At 36.1% G+C, this 20,693-nt stretch overlaps 1 protein-coding gene across 5 annotated transcripts in view; it reads left to right on the forward strand.

The window, feature by feature from the left end:
- LOC150097613 (papilin-like) overlaps positions 1–20,693 on the forward strand; it is a 1,184,257-nt gene that overhangs the window by 1,098,015 nt on the left and 65,549 nt on the right. For all 5 annotated transcript variants that reach the window (XM_090407770.1, XM_090407771.1, XM_090407772.1 and 2 more), the window contains one exon: positions 2,487–2,528. In XM_090407770.1, coding sequence (XP_090263896.1) covers positions 2,487–2,528 — 42 coding nt within the window. The remainder of the gene's footprint in view (positions 1–2,486; positions 2,529–20,693) is intronic.

Genomic DNA, 20,693 nt, shown 5'->3' on the forward strand with positions numbered 1-20,693 from the left:
AAAAACAGGCAAAGAGGGTGACTTGGTTGGTAAGGGTAGCAAAAGTGAAGTATGAGCAGCAGTTAGCTGAAGCCAAAAAGAATCTTAGGAAGTTCTTTTGATATGTAGCCAGAAAATAAAAGAATAATTATGGAAGGATGACACTGATTGGAGAAAATGGTATAAGAACCATTTTCTTATTTCTACTGCAGAAGATATAGTGGAGATAATTAATGAGCAGCTTATAAAGTTCTTTCATTGTTGTAAACGTCACATCATGGAGAATTTGAGAGCAGTTGATGATGATGAAGAGGAGAGACTGATTGTAAGTGAACAAGAGGTATATTGGGGGATTGAGCAAAGTTGATGTTAATAAGGCTGTGGGACTCGATAATATATCACCATGTATTTATTTTGAAGGAATATGCCAGAGAATGCTGAATAGTTCTTGATATGATGTTTAAGGTCTCCTTCGATGAGTCTAAGGACTCATTGGAGTTGCCTTTAATAATAATAATAATAATTCAAGTCTTTTATGCCCACCACTACCATTAATTCTGAAGCCTGTTCCTTCCTTCTATGCAAAGCATCTGATATTCGTTTTATTGTACCATTTTGTAAAACATGTCTTGTGCACTTTATTTTTTACCACACCTTTAACACATTCGCTGCCATGCTCCTCAGGCATAGTTTGTTACCGCACGCCAAGCAATTTCACTTCTCCGAGGTCAGTACGAGTAATCTTGTTGCTAGCGGTAAACGTCATACGAGTATATTCGTAGTTGGCTTGTGAGGCTCATATACCAACTACGAGTATACACACTTTCGCTACTATGCTCTGCACACCAAGCACTTTCACTTCTTCAACGTCAGTACGAGTAATCTCGTTGCCGGCGGTAAGCGTCACACGAGTATATTCGTAGTTGGCTTGTGAGGCTCATATACCAACTATGAGTATACTCGTAGCTGGCAGCGAACGTGTTAATGATTGAGTCACCATATAAAGCAACCCTATCATCCTTAGATACTTTCTTCTTATTATTAACTTCCTTGTCATTTACATTAGTTATGGTCTTTAAACATTAAATTTCCTCCTCCATACACAAAACCTGACTCCTCATTTGTGAGTGAATGAAACACAACCAGAATATCTTGTTAATGCATAGAGTATTAAGCGTTTTAAGATACAACATGATAAAGATGTTGTCAGTTGAATGAAACTCCTACGATAAGTCTGCCAAATCCATGGAGAGAGTAATAATAATAATAATAATAATGATAATTACAGTGATAATGCAAAGTAATATTCTACACTATAAATAGTGTGAGAAAATAAGAAAAAAATTTAATTTGGTTATTCAACCTTCATGAAATTTTCAAGAGAATGAAAGAACGATAGCTTCTTTCTTTTCTTCATAAATCTTTCGATAATATGTCAAAAAAGTACAGTTCTTAAATCTAGCAAATCAACCATTACTTGACCTAAAGGATTGTGCAGTGTCTAGATATTTTGATTTTATGTCTTTGAAAAGACTTCTTGCCTTTATCTGAATCAACATTAGGCTTAGGAAATTACTTTGAATATGATCATCCATTAACATTGTTAACATTTTTTTTATGTGATAAATAGTGCCAGAATGCTTTTATGTTATTACTGTTGGCCTTAAATAGGCAGATTCTTGCATCCAGAGAGAGGCCATGGGACCCCCCCCCCCCAAAAAAAAAAAAAAATCCAAAAATATTTTCCTAATTAAAATTCATTTTTTTTATTTATGTTATGTCATGTCTTCTATTTATATACTACTTATGAATTAGCGATCATTGTAGATGCTCATTCATAGGTCGCATGCAATGTGCAGTGTGTGTATTCTCAAATCGTCTACTCAACTCGTGGCTCCCCTACCAAGATTAATCCCTAAGTGCATTACTGCTTCCACCTGTTCCTTTATGTGGGCTGCATCCTTCATAGTTGTATTATTCACTGTTAATGATCAAGACAAGATCACACATCCTATGATAATTAAGTTTTGTCCACTTTCATATTTCTTTTATAATTTTAATTTTCATTTCTAGATCAAGTTGGGTATTTTTATGAAAGGGTTCACTTTTTCCACTTCTGTTTCTCTTTCTAGTTATAACAGTACTCTACAGAATATACAAACTGTAAAAATGATTAAAGCATATGAATGCAAATACACAGCCATATCTGTATGAGCTGCAAGCTGAAAACTGCTGTTAACTAGCATGTGAATGATGCAGACACATTAAGTAAAATTTTTATAACTCAAATTTTTTCCATCTCTCTCTTTCTCAGGATAATTTGCATAAGTTTGAATTTAAATAAGTTGGGGTCTATCTATATATCCAAATTTTGCATGATAAATAATCTCCAGTATACATCTTTGCTTACATGTAATTTTCATTTCTGCTGTATTAATTTACATATGTTTATTTTAGCATATAAAACTTCTAAATAACATAACTGGTATTCAAATTTTCTCTTTCAGAATATGTAACATCAACCTCAACTTCTGTTCCCACACAGACAGGTAATCATATATTTGTTATTAAACATAGATCCACAATACTTGTTGAGATTTAAAAAAAAAAATTGTTAGAATAATTAGAGGTGCAAGAGCAGAGTGCATTCCAAATACTGAGTACTCTGGATGTCAGTAAAGCTGTGGGGCTGGATGGTATTTCACTATGGGTTTTAAGAGAATGTGCTAAAGAACTGACAACTCCGTTGACCTGGCTTTTCAATGAAAGTCTGGCTACGGGGGAAAGGTATCCAAGGAATGGAAGGAAAGTAAGATGGTGCCATTGCATAAGGCTGGTTGTAGACAGACTGGGAGTGTCTAATTATAGGCCAGTTTGTTTCATCGGTAATTAAGATTTCGGAGAAATTAGTGAGGGACTATATAGTGTTGAGCAGATGAGAGTAATGTTATCTGTAAGAGTCAACATGGATTTGTTACAGGGCACTCTTGTTTTAGTAATATGATTGCCTTTTATAATAAAGTGACAATAGCGGTTGATGAGGGAAAGGCATATACTTGCAAAGGCATTTGATAAGCTGATATTTAAGTTACAGCAGAAGAAGAAGAAGAAGATATCTAAGTTTAGGTTTAGATGTTGCATTAGTCAACCGGATTCAGGATAGGCTGTCTGATAGTATCAGAGAGTTGTGGGGCAATATCAAGGAAGCAAAAGATTACAAGTGGGGTCCCACAGGGCTCAGTACTGGGCCCTGTAATGCTTAACCTTTATATCAATGAAATTGTCAGTGGATTGCAGGGGGATAATTAGTTGTTTGCAGATGATGTGAAGCTGGAAAGGGTTATTAGTAATAGTGCAGATGTGGTAGCCCTGCAAGAGGATTTGAATAAACTAGTTGGATGGACAAATGAGTGGCAGTATCAGTTTAATGCAACAAAATGTAGTCTTGAACTTTGGGGTACTAGATTGGAGAAAGTAGAGGAGACAAGAGATCTGGGGGTGATGATTGATAGATAACTGAAATTCAGGGAGCATATTGCAAAGGTGGTGAAGGTAACCCAGAGGATTGCTGCAATACTGAGAAGGATGCTGACCTGCAGAGATAAAATAGTTATTGTTCCATTGTATAAGATGCTGATCACACCACACTTAGACTATTGTTCTCAAATTTGGTCCCCAGGATTTGTAGGGGATAAATGAACTTTGGAAAGGGTACAGAGGCAGATAACAAAGATGATTTCAGGACTGTACAATGTTAGTTATGAGGATCGGTTGAGGGAATGTGGACTACAGAGTTTGGTAGATAGAAGGAGAGGTGATATGATTGAGACTTTTAAACTGTTGAGAGGTAGTTACAGGATTGACACTGAAGAGATGACAATGGGCCATCCCTTGAAGTTTCAAAAGGAAGCTGTGAGCAAGAGAGTGAGGAGTGGTTTCTTTGCAAGGAGGGTGGTTGAACCGTGAAATGCATTGCTTGATAGAGTGGTGAGAGACGGTCTCTGAGTTCAAGGAGTGGTATGATAGACTTTGTGTTTCCTAGGAAGGACCTCCCACGATGAGTCTTTTGACTCATCATGGAGGCTTGAATATTAATAATTTAGCAAAGTTTTATAAAGTTATAATTTCAGCAGACAGAAATTATTTTGTATACCGTGTTGTATTAAATTGATAATATTGGCATGTTCAGTGAAACAATATCTTTGCTCTGTTAATCGACATTATAAAATTGCTGCAATCCTTGGCTCAGTAAAGAAGAGAAAAATTAGGTTAATTTATAACCCATCTCTCATCATTTCACCTCTCCATGTGGGGGCACCTGTTCGTGGTGAAGGGAACCTCCCAGTGATGGTACTGGCCCTTTTCATTCTTCCTCTTTTTCTTTGCTTTTCTTCCCGTATTCTTTGCTCTATTTCTCCTGAGTCTTTTACGCTATCCTCTTTCCAGACCACCATCACTGGGTGCAGTCATCTCCGTGCGGCGCGACCCATGGACATCTGGAAAGGGGGGATCCTGGTAGTCTTGCACTACTTTGGCCCCTGCTTCGGCAAGACGGGTGGTCCTGGATGATCCAGCCAGAATCAATCGGCTAGTGGTGTTGCAGTAAGTCTCTCACTCCATGGTCCGGGGTCAGGATCCTAGACCTGCTGCAGTGCCGGTATAGCATCCAGGGTAGCTCTTGTGTTCCACTCCTCAGCACAGTCTTTGCTTGCCGGGTAGTGGGAATCCATGTGTAGCTCTGTGGTGGGTGGGGGAGCTCTGCTGCCAAATTAAAAATTCTTTAAATATGAATTCTTCGTCCTCAAATGTTTCAGGGACCCTAACAAAGTCCCAACCAAGTATAGACACAGCATATGGAAACAGAAGTAAGAAACAAAAAATATCGGATATTAACATAAATGTACCAATCTTTTTAATCATTCATGCAACAGGTGAAAAACCAATTGGAAAAATGTCACCCTTCTTTATCCAAAAAGGTTTAGGACTGGCAGGACCTCCCAAAACTGTCAAGAAATTGCGTTCTGGTGATATCCTCGTGGAAACAATGTGCAAACAACATTCCGAGAAATTACTGAGAGCAACAACAATGGGTGGAATACAAATTGCAGTAACACCTCACAGAACACTCAATTCCAGTAGAGGAGTGATATCAGAATGGGATCTCCTTGATGAGGAGATATGTTCAGAGCTTAAAGATCAAGGAGTGATGGGTGTGAGGCGCATCCTGATACGCAGGGATGGTTGCCTGATCTCAACCAAGAACATCATCCTTACTTTTGATACACCTAGGCCTCTGACATCTGTAAAAGCATAGTATCAGAGCTGTCCTGCTAGAATGTGCATCTCTAACCCGCTGAGATGCTTTAAATGTCAAAGATATGGACATGCCCAAACTGCCTGTCGTGGTTCTACTACCTGTGCCTGATGTGGTAGTAAAGAACATGAAAATAAATCTTGCTGTGAAAAAAAAAAGCTAAATGTGTCAACTGTCAGGGAGATCATCCAGCATACTCTCATGCAGGCCAGAAATGGAAAGATGAAAAAGAGATACAAAAAATAAAAACAGAACAAAACAACATATCAGGATGCAAAAAGAAAGCTAGCCACCATTACACCTGTTCTACGATTCTCTTATGCTGAAAAAGTAACAATTAAAAAAGTGCCAACAGCAACTCAAACATGTATGTCTATTCCACCATTTGATAATTTCACCATATCTGAACTTTACGGTCGCAAGTGCTTCTCTGTTGAGTGCATTAATCACAAGGCCTTACTCCAGAGACGACAACTTCAAAAATGGTCCCATTTAATGAAAACTCATCTGCCAAAATAATTATGGTGGAGACTTCACTCAAAGATAAACCACCAGACACTCGCACAGAAAAAGTGGATACCTCGATACCCACTGAAAGCAAACTAAGCATACCAACTGACCCTAACACATTTGATGTTTTGAACACTCTACCAGAGGAAGAGATGGACACTGGCCGTCCATACTTCCCTAAAACAGTGGATAAATATAAATCTGACAAAGTTAAGCCCTCAACCTCTTGAAAACCAGACAAGTCAATAAAATCAAAACAATAGGAAAATTTTTACAGTGGAACTGTCGTGGGATCCGCCAGAATATTGACGATATCAAGATATTGTGTTTATCTTGACGATATCAAGATAAACACAAACTTTTCTGTTTCTGTCTACAGGAAACTTACTTAAGACCCATTGAGGACCGTACCTTTAGGAATTTCACTGTTGTACGTAAAGATAGAACTGGAGATGGTCCTGCTCATGGAGGGGTCGCTATCCTAGTGGGCAGTCATACTCCTTTCCATCAGGTCCAACTTAATACTTCTCGGGAAGCGGTAGCAATTCGCTTCTCTGTGGGATTTCTTATTACAGTATGTTCAATTTATTTACCACCAAATGCTGAGTTAAATGAAATTGATCTTGATAATCTTATCTCACAACTGCCTGAACCCATACTTTTGATGGGTGACTTTAACGGTCACAATACTCTATGGGATAGTGCCAATACTAATAAACGAGGTCGAATCATTGAAAAAATTCTTGATAATAATAACCTTTCCCTTCTAAATAATAAACTCAATACTTTCTTCCATATGCTTACCCGCTCATATTCACAATTGATCTTACAATCTGTTCCCCTTCCATTCTTCCACTGCTCATGTGAGACGTTGAAGAGAACATATATGGAAGTGATCACTTTCCTGTTCGTTATACAATGTCTTCACAGGAACCATGTTCACCCACACGGATACCTATATGGATAATGGACCAGGCTGACTGGAACACGTTCTCTCATCTTGCAAAATTTAATGCTGATGCCATCAGTCAAACACCTATCAATGAAGTTGTAAAATATATAACAGAATACATTGTCCAGGCAGCAGCAACCTCCATCCCAAAAACATCATCTCGATTTCTAGTCTATCCAAAGCCTTGGTGGAACCCAGAATATCAGGCAGCCAAAAAAGATCAACACAGAGCACGGAGCATATTTCGTAGATACCCCACCACATCAAATTTAATAACTTTCAAGCATCCTCGAGCCAAAGCATGTTATGTAAGACGTCAGAGTCAAAAAATCATGGATCCAATTTACTACATCAATTAATCAAATGACCAGTCCAAAAATTGTATGGGATAAAATATGGAAAATGAAAGGCAGATATAGTACACGTTTGTCCACCTTAGACTATAATAAAGGTGTTCTTGCTGATCCCAAAGCTATTGCAGATACTTTGGGAGAAACTTTTGCTAAAATCTCAGAAACAGCTTCATATTCTCTGAAATTTTGAATACTGAAAGAGCAGCAAGAGAAACAAAGGCTTAATTTTTCCACCAACATTCTTCAGCCAATTATCAAGGAGGAACTAAAAAGAGCTCTCCTACAATCTCACCCTAGTGCAGTAGGACCTGATGACATCCATTATGAAATGATAAAACATCTACCATCATCATCTTCTATGGATCTTCTTCTCTTATTATACAATAGAATACCTGCAGAGGAAGAGTTTCCAAATTCTTGGCATAAGTCAGTTGTCATTGCTATCCCAAAACCAGGAAAAGATCCAACACAAACAAATAATTATCGACCCATTGCTCTGACCAGCTGTCTTTGTAAGATACTAGAGAAAATGGTTAATGCCAGACTTCTCTGGTATTTAGAAAGCAACAGTCTTCTTTCCAATACACAATATGGTTTCCATAGACATCAACTTTAGACCATTTAGTTCGGTTAGAAACTTGTATAAGAGATGCATTTCTGAAGCAAGAACATTTTGTTTCTGTTTTTTTTTTTGACATGGAAAAAGCTTATGACACAACCTGGAGATATGGCATATTAAAAGACTTTTATAACCTAGGTCTCAAAGGACACTTCCCATATTTATTAAAAACTTTCTGTCCAGGCGAACTTTCCAAGTCAGAGTGGGAAGTATGCTATCTCGACCATATCTTCAAGAACAAGGTGTTCCCCAAGGCTCTATCTTAAGTGTAACCCTTTTTGCTATTAAAATCAACTCAATCATTGAACAGCTTCCTCCCACTGTAGACAATGCTCTATATGTTGATCACTTCACAATTTACTGTCACTCACGTAACATGAGGGTAATAGAAAGACAACTTCAGCAAGCAATTGGTCATGTCTCTCTGTGTGCTCTTAATAATGGGTTTAGGTTTTCAACAGAAAAAAGTGTCTGTGTACACTTCTGTCGAAAATGCACTCATCACCCAGATCGTGAACTAAGAATGGGACCTACTGTTATTCCAGTAACTACAGAAACCAAGTTCTTGGGACTCATCTTTTGACAGAAAACTCACATTTCTAGCACACATTTGTCAACTAAGAGAAAAGTGCAAAAGAACTTTGAACCTCCTTCGCACTCTATCCTCTACGGGTGGGGTGCAGATCTAGCCTCATTGCTCCATATTTATCATGCACTTATACGTTCAAAGCTGAATTATGGGTCCCAAGTCTATGGTTCGGCAATACAGAGTAACTTATGATGGTTGGATTCCATCCATCATCAGGGTATACGAATAGCTACTGGTGCCTTTCGCACCTCACCCACTCCAAGTCTCTATGTAGAAGAAAATGAACCGGCTCTATTACTTCGACGAAAACAGTTGTCTCTTAATTACGCCCTAAAAATAAAATCTCTCCCAGATCACCCTACATGGAATAGTATCTTCTCTTTGCATTGGGAAGCTCAATGTCACACACATCAAACTGCTATACATCCTTTTGGTATGCATGTTAAAGAAACTGTGCAAGCTGTTAGCATAAATGTTGACAACATTAGCTACACTAAACATAGCAGCTTTCCTCCATGACAGGTTTGCACACCATCCTGCAACCTCTCACTTTGTCAGCTACAGAAATCTTATATCCCATCATCCATTTGCCTGCAATTGTTTAATGCACACAGAGCAGCACATGCTGATTTCTTACCCATCTATACTGATGGTTCAAGAACTAACACCTCTGTTGGCTGTGCTGCTGTGTTTCCTGACATTATTATCTCAAATCAGATTCCACCAGACTGTAGTAATTACACAGCAGAGTTACGTGCCATTCAGCTTGCACTTGTGCATATAAAAGAAAACTGCTAACAAAAGTGTATAATTTATACAGACTCATTGAGCTCTTTACAGGCTATCTCCTCTCCTATGTATAATACACATCCAGTACTTTATAAAGTGCTACACCTGCTTCACAAAATGAAAATCCTTAATTTCGATGCTCAGTTCTGCTGGATTCCCAGCCACATCTGAATCAAAGGAAATGAGGCTGCAGAGGCAGCTGCTAAATCAGCCCATACCCTTCTCCACATACTGTTTGACAGTTCCATATACAGACTACAGACAACTTATAAGATCAAAGCTAATTACTCAGTGGGAGTTAACATGGCAAGAAACATCAACAAATAAATTATATAACATTAAACCTGAAATTAAACACTGGCATTCTAGTCAATGTACAAAGAGAAGGGAGGAGGTTGTCCTTGCTAGGCTCCGCATAGGTCACAGTCACCTACGCATTCTCATTTACTGAGAGCTGATGACCCTCCCATATGTGAAAAATGCAACACACATCTCACTATTCATCATATTCTGGTAGATTGTCAAAAATTTACGCAAGAGAGGAATGAAATTTTCACCTATCTAACCAAGCCATATACATTCAGGGAAATGCTAGCAGACTCAGGCAAATTGCATGATGTTTTTAATTGTTTAGAAAGAATGAATTTGTACAAACACATTTGACTATAAATTTGTTTATATGTAAATACTTTTTTTTTGCTTAACTTTTATACATATATATTATTCATTAGGTTAAATCTGACCAATTGTTTATTACCATGGGCCTCGATCTTGTATATTTGTATCACCCTGCTGTAATTTTGTTAATATGTAAATACCATAATGCTAAACTTAAATTTTATGCATCAATGCTATATGATAATTCCTTTCTGACTCTCTAAGTATTAGTATAATAATGTTTGTTGTAATCTTACTAGATGTAGACACTGCTTTCCTTGACTTGTTTTGTATATACATATGTTAACCTATAGCTATCTATTTATGTACTGCTGAAATCTCTGCAGTAATTTTGTTTATATGTAGATACTGCATCACTTAACATACATTTTGTGTATGCATCTTATTTACTACTTTATTTTTTGAATAATCACGTAGTGCTGTAGGACATGTTACCTGTTTGTGTACTTTCTAGTAATTCTGTTTATACTGCATTGCTAAATTTAATTTTTATCCATGCATATTGTATAATAATCCCTTTTTGTCTATTTTTGTACTGCTATAAAGGCATCTGGTATAATTTTACATATATGTAGATACTGCATTCCTTGGCTTAGTGTTTCATATATTATCTATTAACTTATATTGTTAACTATTTTTGCATTACTGTAATAACCTCTGACCTTGTGTGTGTTGCTCTGCAGCAGATCTGTTTACCTAGAGATGCTGCTTTGTGAAACTAGATTCTTGTTCAGACATATTGTTTACAATTTTCTGTAAATGCTAATGTTGTAACCTTTAGTATGGCACAGTATGACCTTTGTAGTTTTTGTGCCAAATAAACTATAAACCAACCAACCAATCATCATTTCACTCCAGTCTTTCTTTCACAGCAATGTTTCTTTTCTACTGCTTGCATTTTCTACAAATATTTTCATGACCACTATTCATGAGAATTGGCTTTATTAAATCTCTTGCTGTTTCTCTTCAAAATCTGTTAAAATAATGCAGCAGCTATTTTATGCTCTTTCACAATTCATCTCAAAACTCACAAAACAGATTTATTCTTTTTAATTCCTTCTACTGGTGTCTTTTGGAACGGTCTTCCTTTGTTATATATTACTTAAGGAGTACATTCAACTTCCTGTCCATGCATGGTACTAATGTATACTATAGCTATAGTTTGAACAGCCTCTCAAGTTTCAAAAATCAACTATTATAATTATTTTCCTAGAGAAAGGATGATCTAATTTTTTTTAATAATAATCTCATACACAAGAGGTTGGTCAATTCAGAGTATGCTAATACCATGGATGGACAAGAGGAAGCTTGTTTACATTTGATTTGAAGAGCTGTGGGGTGCATTCCTCGAGAAACACAAAAATGGGCAACCATTCTAGAGAGAAGGAATGAAAAATAAGAGGAGAAGGAAAAATTTGCTCTGTGGGGTTGAACTGTGAAGTGTGTTGAAGAGTTGCTGTACATTTTAATGGATTTAACAGAGATTGGAGGAATGACTGATGCCAGTTCAGATGAACACTGGATGTGGAAGTATTTGCAGAAGATGCAAGAATTAGAAACTGAATGTCTGTGTGATAGTCAGTAGAATGAATTAATCAATATGATTGCTCTTTTCTGTATTAAATTATTATTATTATTATCATGTAACACCTCCAGGGAGTCCAAAGACTCATCAAGGGAGGGCACCTACTCTACAACTCTCTGTCTCCACCAACCACAACTACCTTCATAATCTACACTAATGCCATCTACCGCCGACCACCAGCACCACTAGTATTTTCATAGACAATCACAAACATCTATGCCCATGGCGGGATTTGAATCCACAGCCCTTTGGCTGGAGAGCAGATACGCTAACCACTCGGCCAACCACCGGGTGGTTACCTTAAGAACTAACTAAATATATTTAGTTAGTTCTTAGGGGGACACACAATCCAAATGTGAGAATCGTATTCAGTGGTTGGTGGATTTGTGGAAGGTTAATTGCTGTTCAGAGGTAAATTAACACCTCAAGTAAAAGAAAAATTATAATTTTTTGATGTCAGGGAGGCAATAGGTATTTATGCCAAGAGAGGTTTGATGTTTGAGTAATCTCAATAAGACAGATCTTACCTTATCCAGAGATATTGACAAGCATAAGACTAGAAGAAAATTGTTCTTTTCTGTGGAATATAGGTAGAACTGTATTTTGCTAACATTGAAACACGAGACTATCCAAACTCCATAGAAAAATGGTTTGGGGATCAGAATTTAGGGTGGCAGAGGTTGATATTCTGGAAGTTGTGGCAATTTGTGTAGTACAAGATTTATCAAATGAGAAGGAGTGTGGTGCATCATCAACAAAACTATGCATTGGCTCGCCAGTCAGCTGGAACTGATTGTTTATATAGAAGGAAGAGGGTGAGTAAGAGAACAGTCTTGGGGAACTCCAGCATTATTTGCATAATTAGAAGATAAGGAACCATCGCATATATTGTGCATCCAGTCATAAAGCCGAAGTCAATAACAAATAACAGAAGTCAATGGACAGACAAATTGATGGAAGCTTTCTTAATAGACTGTTATGTCAGACTTGGTCAAAAAAGCTTTGAGATATATCAAGAGCAACCACTTGAGACAAAACAAAATTTTCCATCTTATTTGTCCAGAGATGAATGAAATATTGAATAGATATCCCATTGATCAACAGTGGGCTACTGTGCACAGATTTGGTCATCTGGTTTTCAAAAGGATGAAGAGTAACTGGAAAGAGTCAAGAAGCAATTTACTAAGGTGGTTTCTGGTCTCTGGAAGGTGTACAGAATTTAGTGGATAAGAGGAGGAGAGATGATATGATAGAGATACAAGTTGGTAAATGGTTGCTATAGGAATAACGGTGAAGACAGCTTCAATATCTTCAACGTTATTCACCACACTTCAGAGTGTGGTGAATGTCTTTGAAGAATTGAATGTTTTTAAGACAGAGTATGATAAACTGTGTATGTGACTGAGGAACCTTCCACAACGAATCTTTGAGTCTATGGATGTCTGAGGAAAATAATAATAATAATTAGTAATAATAATAATAATAATAAATGACACATTGGAGTTTTTATCTTCTAAATTTCCATTGGACATTGTAGGCCTCTTTAAATTTGTTGTAAACTCCTTATATTTCAGCTGGAATGGAAAGCTTTACAGACAAATTGACAGAAGTGTGATAGGTTTCCGTTACTTCTGCTTACAGAGATACTGTTGAGGCTGTGCTTGGATTGGAGTTTAGCCACTTTCTGTGTGAGAGTCGTAACCAATAAGTCCTTCCATCCTACTACATGCTCTTCCTCTGCAAATTATTCTAATATTTCACTTACTACCATGAAAGACAACAGAAAAAAAAAATTATAATATAACTGTGGTTATAAAAAAATCTTCCACAAAAACCTATCCCAAAAATAAAACAAAATAACAAAATTCAGTATTAAAACAACAACAACAACATCCAATTGACTTTACCAACATCTGGTAATGTCAATTGGAAGCATGCATCACCCATTATGAACATCCAAACTCGATATTTATTTATCATTGAACTTCCACTGATATCCTCTGCAAATACATCTCACCTAAACTTTCTACATTATATCATGCATGATGCCTTTCACAAGAAGAATGAGACTTGCATTTGTCTTTCTGATATCTCATGCCAAAGTTTATCTGGAATCTCCTTCATAATTTTCTTTGACTCAAGATTTCCCTGCCTCACTTTGTCTTCATTAGCTGCTTCTATTGCCTCATTATTAGGGATTTCAATGTCCATAATTCAGACTGGCTTACCATTCTCCAACTTCACAGATCAAGCTGGAAGAGAAGCCGAACCATTTTCACTGTCCAGAATGATTCAACATAAATTGTTCACCACTCCACATAAATCCAGATAATCCTCATCATTCTTCCAATACTCTGGACATTTTCTTAACCAGCTCTTGTTCCAAATATATCACTGATACTAGCTCTCCTCTTGTCTGGTCTGATCATAGACTTGTCCTTGTTTCCTTTTCTATGATTCTCAGCCTTATATCCTATGACATTGCAATAGTACTAACTGGAATCATCTCTATTGCTTGTTTCCATGGTCTGATTTCCTAGAACTTGCTCTGTTCTAATAGGATGAGTTCTTCTATTCTCCATTCCACTCAAAATCCCTGAACCTCGTCCAGTCCAAGCTTTGGTTTTCCTGTGCCAAAGCCTTCAGCTTACAATACAGCCCATAAACACTTCCCAAAAAAAAAAAAAAAAGCAAATCTAATGGAGCTTTGTACTGCTTTCCTCCAGCTCAAATAACAGTCAGGCTTTCTAGGCCCCTTGTTAATAATCGGTGGGGATTTTTATATTCCAGGATATTCACAGATATTATCTTAATATTAATCCTACCAGAGAGATGATCTGTGTTTCTAACAATTATTTTTTTTATTTCCGAGTGTACCTATATATATTATTATATGCACAAGGGTTCACTCCAATTGGTGCAATGATCTTAACTCTTTCTTTCAGAATCCAAATAATCACTGACTCAAGACCAAATACAAAATAAACACATTTAATAAAACAAAAACAATATATATACACTTCAAACAATATTACATAACTACAAATTAATTGGATCCAAGGCCTTTTTAAAATAAACTTACACTTAAGACTAGATAAACACTTTGTTTTCACAAATGAAAAAATGTTCATAGTCAGTTTCTCTCTCTGTGAAGGCCCTTCTCCGAAGACATATGACTTTATTCTTCATTTTTACAGGATCCTTTCTCATCACTTATGTAGCACACATTAATTCTGTCTCTTTTCTTCAGTAGAAATAATAATCAGATCCGGCATCTTTAATACAGATGAAACTTCTTAATCAGAGTTTTCTCGAACATTCCTTTAGAACGTAAATAGCAAATTCTTCTTTTATTCAATAAATGCTTATTGACAGTCTTAACTTTTCCAATAAAAAAAAAAAATTACAGTTCTACGATTTCCTTTTCGGAATCTCCTATAAATTTTTCAATTAGTGTTTCCTCCAATATTCCGTTTAAAATGCATATAGCAATATTTTCTTTTTATTTATCCACATTCTAATTCCACATTAAAACTTAATAGTTCCACGATTCCTTTTTCGGAATATACTATTAATTTTCCTCCGACTGTCACAATAAAACTAAAGTTCCTCTGAATCTAAAATATCTGCCGGCCTGTGTTCTAAATTCCTTCCCAACGCTATCTTGTTTTCAGCTGTTACTTAGATACCAAGCGCTTTCTTGTCAGCTGTCAATCACTCATCAAACTTCTCGGCGAGCATGCACACTCCATGAAATTGGTAAGCAAGAAGTTAGGTATAAATAATGGCTGACACGTTGTCTCAGTTAGCGACAAAAGAATGTCTTCATAAAACACAACCTTTGATAATTTTAAATTACAATAAAATTCTTTTAAGTAATACAAATATCAAATCTGGTAAGTACATAAATTTTTTAACTTCTTTACATATCACTTTTGACAAAACAATTTCCATAATGGGCACATCGGAAGTGCCAACAATGCGTGTTATGAAACTAAAACGAATAAACATTTTAACATAAACAATTCGTAAAAATATTCAGAATTTTAATTATGATTATTTTTACACCCTCACTGCTATGGAATGCGAATCAACTTCTGCTCTTTCATCTTTTCACCTCTTTTTCTCTTTCTCACATCCTGATAGTACAATGGTAACATCTCCTATATTATGTTTAAAGATAAACCTGTCTCTCTCTCTCTTAACATCAGTCCTTTTCTCCAGCTCTTGTTTACATGACCAATACAAATTTCCTCTCTTCTCCACTGTATCCTTCTCTGAATTTTTCTTTCATCTAAAGACATCAGAAAAAAATACTCAAATGGACTTGAATAAGTCTGATTGGCCCTGATGGTATTCCTCCAGTAGTACTAAAAGTTGGTGCTCCAGAACTCCTACCAATTTTGTATCACCTCTAAAAGATGTCATAATCATCTGGCATCTATCTAACAGTCTTGGAAGAAAGATTATATGCATCTATTCCCAAAAAGGAAACAGACTGGCTACATCAATGATTTTCTTTCTCTGACATCCAAACCTATTGTGGGGATAATACACCTAAAACCTCCCTTGGATTGTTTAATTGTATTCTGAAGACAGCTACAAAAAGGAAACAGACTGGCTACATCAATGATTTTCTTTCTCTGACATCCAAACCTATTGTGGGGATAATACACCTAAAACCTCCCTTGGATTGTTTAATTGTATTCTGAAGACAGCTATTTGTAGACTGAATTACTTTAGGACAGGAAACTCAGCTACACTTGGTGATGGGCAACAACTGGCTGCTGAGCAGATGGCTTTGATGGAGATGATTGGTAGTAGAGGTTCGGTGTGTGGTGGAGACAGTTATAGCGTGGGTGTCCTCCTGCGATGAGTCTTCGGACTCCTTGGAGGTGTCACAAATAATAATAATAAAAAACTTCACAGAGACTATTTAAGTGTGGGCTTTCTCCAAAAACTAAAGTGATCCCTCAGATCACCCAACCTCAATGAGTGACCAAAAGAATCATTTAACTCATTGTCTCAAAAACTTGTCACTCCTGACATGAGATCAGGAGTGACAAGTTTTTGACTCATTCCAGGACAGAAAACTTAACTCTGGCTCCACTTAGTGATAGGCAAAAAACTTCTACTGAGCAGAGCCTCTCTACTCCCCAGGAAGCAAAAAAGCCCAGATGAACATTATCAAATGTCATCAGTGGGAGCCAGACCCAGAAGAGATACAAAGGTTGAAATAATACGTGGGCTGTTCAATAAGTAATGACTAATTTTACTGTGGCGAAATCACAATATTAATTCCTGTGGAATAAAGAAATGTTGCTATATGTATTAACAAATGAGGTTGATAGATGGCGTATACGGGCTGATGTGCCAGAGTGTCATGTGACTAAACGCAACTGTTCATCGGCATGCCTACGAGGCACGACCAGTCTTCGAAATGGAAGCGTCCTTGGAACAGCATTATGCGATTAAATTTTGTGTGCGTTTGCAAAAATCGGCATCGGACACTTTTAACATGATACACGACGCTTTCCACGATGAAGCAATGTTGAAGGCTAGTGTTTTTCACTGGCATAAAACTTTTAAGGAAGGAAGGCAAAATGTGGAAGATCTTGAATGTGAGGGAAGACCTTCAATGTCCATCACAGAGACAATGATCAACACAGCAGTGATTATCATCAAGAATGCAAAAGGAAGCATCCATTGCTGAAGAATGGCTTCTTATTGCACCACGATAATGCAAGGCCACATATTGCTGGTTGTGTAGTGGACATTTTGCAGAACAACACAGATATCCTGCCACACCCTTATTACAGTCCTGATCTCGCACCGTGCGATTTCTGGCTGTTTCCTCAGCTCAAGAAACCACTAAGAGGCTGCCATTTCGAAAGCAACAAAGCATGTGTAAAAGCTGAGGAGGCAGTTTTGAAAGAACTCTCAAAAAACGGAGTCTCACATGTGTTTAAGAAGTGGACGCAACATTGGGACAAATGCATCGCGTCTCGCAGTAGTTACTTCGAAAAAGACCATGTAAATGATGATGATTAAAGGTAATCTGTTTTCTGTATAAATATAGTCTTATTACTTATTGAACAGCCTACGTATATATACAAATAATCACATGTACAAATAGTGATAAGGTGTACCACTTATTATTAAACTGGATTAGATTTATTTGCTGAAGGTGTTTTTTCACTTGGTTATAAATTAAATTAAAGATGCCATGAAATTATATTATTGTTTAATCCTTTATCCAAGTGTAAGCAAACAAAGTCTGCATGCGAAGTATCTTCACAACTAGGCTACTTGTATATGGAGGCTAGTGACTTCACATTAACTGCCTCAGTTTCCCATCTGGCTTCCAATGCTGAGACCTGAATAAAGCTCAAAACTGGTCTGGGTAATGGCTCTTCCTATAATGTACAACATTATTTGCACTTGCAAGAATGTGTGCTTTTGCCTTATGGAATATTAAGTCAATTAATGTGATGTCATTAGCCTCTATATACAAGTAGCCTTGTTGTGAATTTTGCTTACACTTGGATAAAAGATTAAACAAAAATAGAATTTATTGGCATCTTTGGTTTCATTTATAACCAAGGGGGAAAACTTTCAAGAATATTGGGAAGGATATGAAGGAAAATATCTAATTGTTTGCCAATGATGATAAACTAGAGAAAAACAATAGTTAACCTTCCTACCGGCTAGGACGTCTATAGACGTCCAGCTAAATCTAGATACGATGTATGCTATCTGTTGAAAGAACATGGATAAGAAGTGCAATTCGGCCAGCATGTCCATTAGAAGGTGTGATAATCCCTCACACTGAAGAGAGCACTTAATCAGATTATCTCAGGCTCATAGCTGTGACTCAGTTATCTATAACAAGAAATGCAGTTCCTTGTTCTATGCTGGGTAACTGAATTTTAGTTATATTGGATAAACTAAAAATATAGAAATTATTTTTATTTTCTCTTTTTATTGTACAATAAAAATTTAATGCCTGGACAAAATAAAGATCCTTGCCTAATTTCTTCACTTAAATATTGCGTTACATTCCAGAACCAATTTAATTTTTTTCTAATCGCTTACTCCACAAACCATTTTCTTTGTTCTCGAAGAAATTAATTCACAATAATTATTTGAAATTTGTTTTAAGTTAAGGGATATTACATCCCATATAGTTTCTTAGCCGAATAAGAAACTCAAAGAGTTTCATGCTGAATATAGTAGAAACTATATAAAGTTCGGTGATTCCAAGCGTAAGCAAATACCTGGATACTGCAGCAACTGACCCTTAAGGTAGTGCAAGCTGAGGCAACTCGTGTCAAAGGTGGAGCAAGCTTCGATCACAATTCTTGATATTTACCCATAATGTGAACTTAGCTCCTAGGAGCTGTATTACTGTTCGACATTATGAGAGAAGGTCACTACCCAGACCAGTTTCAACCTTTATTGAGGTCTCATCAGTGAGTAAGCAGACCTAGTTAATATCAAGTTTGTAGCAAACAGAACTTACAACCCTTCTACGAGTATTGCCGTGAGGTGTCCTAATAAGTTATTAGATATATGAAGAGCCAAAGGCTTCAATTTAGCAACATATAACTTGTTTAAGTTAAGCGATATTACATCCCATATAGTTTCTTAGCCGAATTGAAGCCTTTGGCTCTTCATATATCTAATAAATTATTTGAAATATTTAAAAAAACCAGCTGCCGATGTTCGAGATTATGTTATATTTTTGTTCAAAATCATGATTCAAAGAATACTTCCCAGATTTCTTGAAGGACATGCTTGAGCGATTTTGCTTTATAAAGAATAATGAAATTCTTTAAACATATCACTAATTGTTTTTCTTTATATTGTATTCTATTGCACCTTCACCTTCTTGGTTTCCCTGTATAACTGGTCATTACAAAATAAAATTAACGGTTGTGATTTAAATTGATATGTATATATTTTCTGCTAGTTCAGATATTATGCTCCAATTTTATAATAAGCAATACTTTTGCTTATATATGTATATATTTAAATTACAAAGTTTTGTATTAAAAATTTCCACTATAAAAGTTCGACAGAATCAACAATATTATTGTCATATTTCTTTTTCTCGTGGAGGAAAACAGTAAAATGCCACTCTTGTAATTGTATCAGATGTTATAATGGCAAAAATAGTAAGAAAAAAAATCATTTGTACTTTCTTTTCAAAACAAAAAGAGAGAACATTGTAAATTCACCCAATGAAAAAGAAAATACTCCATATTTTTCTTGTGTTATCTGATTTTTTTCTAGTACAAAGAAGAAATCACTGCACATAAGATGGTAGAATACAAGAGGGCAAAAAATCTGTAGATTGATTACATTATAGCTGATAGAGAATTCATGCCAGAAAAATTATTTATGTAAGAGTTCTAACATCAGCAGATATAATGATATTTTCTTCTAGTTTAGATAGGTGGCATTATTGAAGTAGCTAAATCTTTGCTAATGTTTACACTAAAATGGGCATGTTCCCCAAGTGATTTACATTCATAACAGTTGTCTTGCGAACGATTTATAAAATAAATTCTCTGAAATATATGCAAATTGAATAAGTCTTCAATATAACCTTCCTGCCCTCCCCAAAAAATAAGATTATGTGAAGTATATGCTCCTTTTCTTTTAAAATAATTCAAGTCCTCTTTTTCAAGATAATTATATGAAATTAATTTATAATTTTCCGATAATAAAAATGAAACTATCATTATAAATTAAGAACTTATTTCAGCATAAATACTGTATCAACCTGTAAAAGAAATGTCTGTATTTTTTTTTCTATGTTAGGATGTCTACTAATCAACAATTGAAAACAAAACACGACATTCTTGATGTATCTCATACTATAGCTTGAAGCACTTTAGTGTCCCTTCTAGCTAAGCGTTCTCAATTTTCTTCCTCAATAGCACTGAGAGTAATCTAAGCCTTTACCTTTCCCACCAGCTAAGAGGATTACTACAAGTATTTCTAAGATGCAGATTACTTCAGAAATAGCAACCAGAAGCATAACTGGAAGTAAAAATATTTAGATTATTTTAAGAAAAATAAACTAAAATAATATTACTGAACTTTTTTTTGTGTGGTATGCATATGTGGTGAAAATATGGCATAGTATTTCTAAAATTTCAAATAATTTCAGCAGACAGCAGCTGGTTTTAGATTGCAAAGAAATAGTACAGAATTAGAAGCTTCAGGGTACAACAATCTTATTGCCTTATTTCTTTTGTCGAAACGGTAAAATGAAGTAATAGATTTTGAATACTGTCTGGAATGGAAATGTTTTCTA

The sequence above is a fragment of the Typopeltis vanoorti genome, chromosome 17 (genome assembly GCF_054136105.1).
Source record: "Typopeltis vanoorti isolate ZY-2024b chromosome 17, IOZ_Tvanoo_1.0, whole genome shotgun sequence".
Lineage (NCBI taxonomy): Eukaryota > Metazoa > Arthropoda > Arachnida > Uropygi > Thelyphonidae > Typopeltis > Typopeltis vanoorti.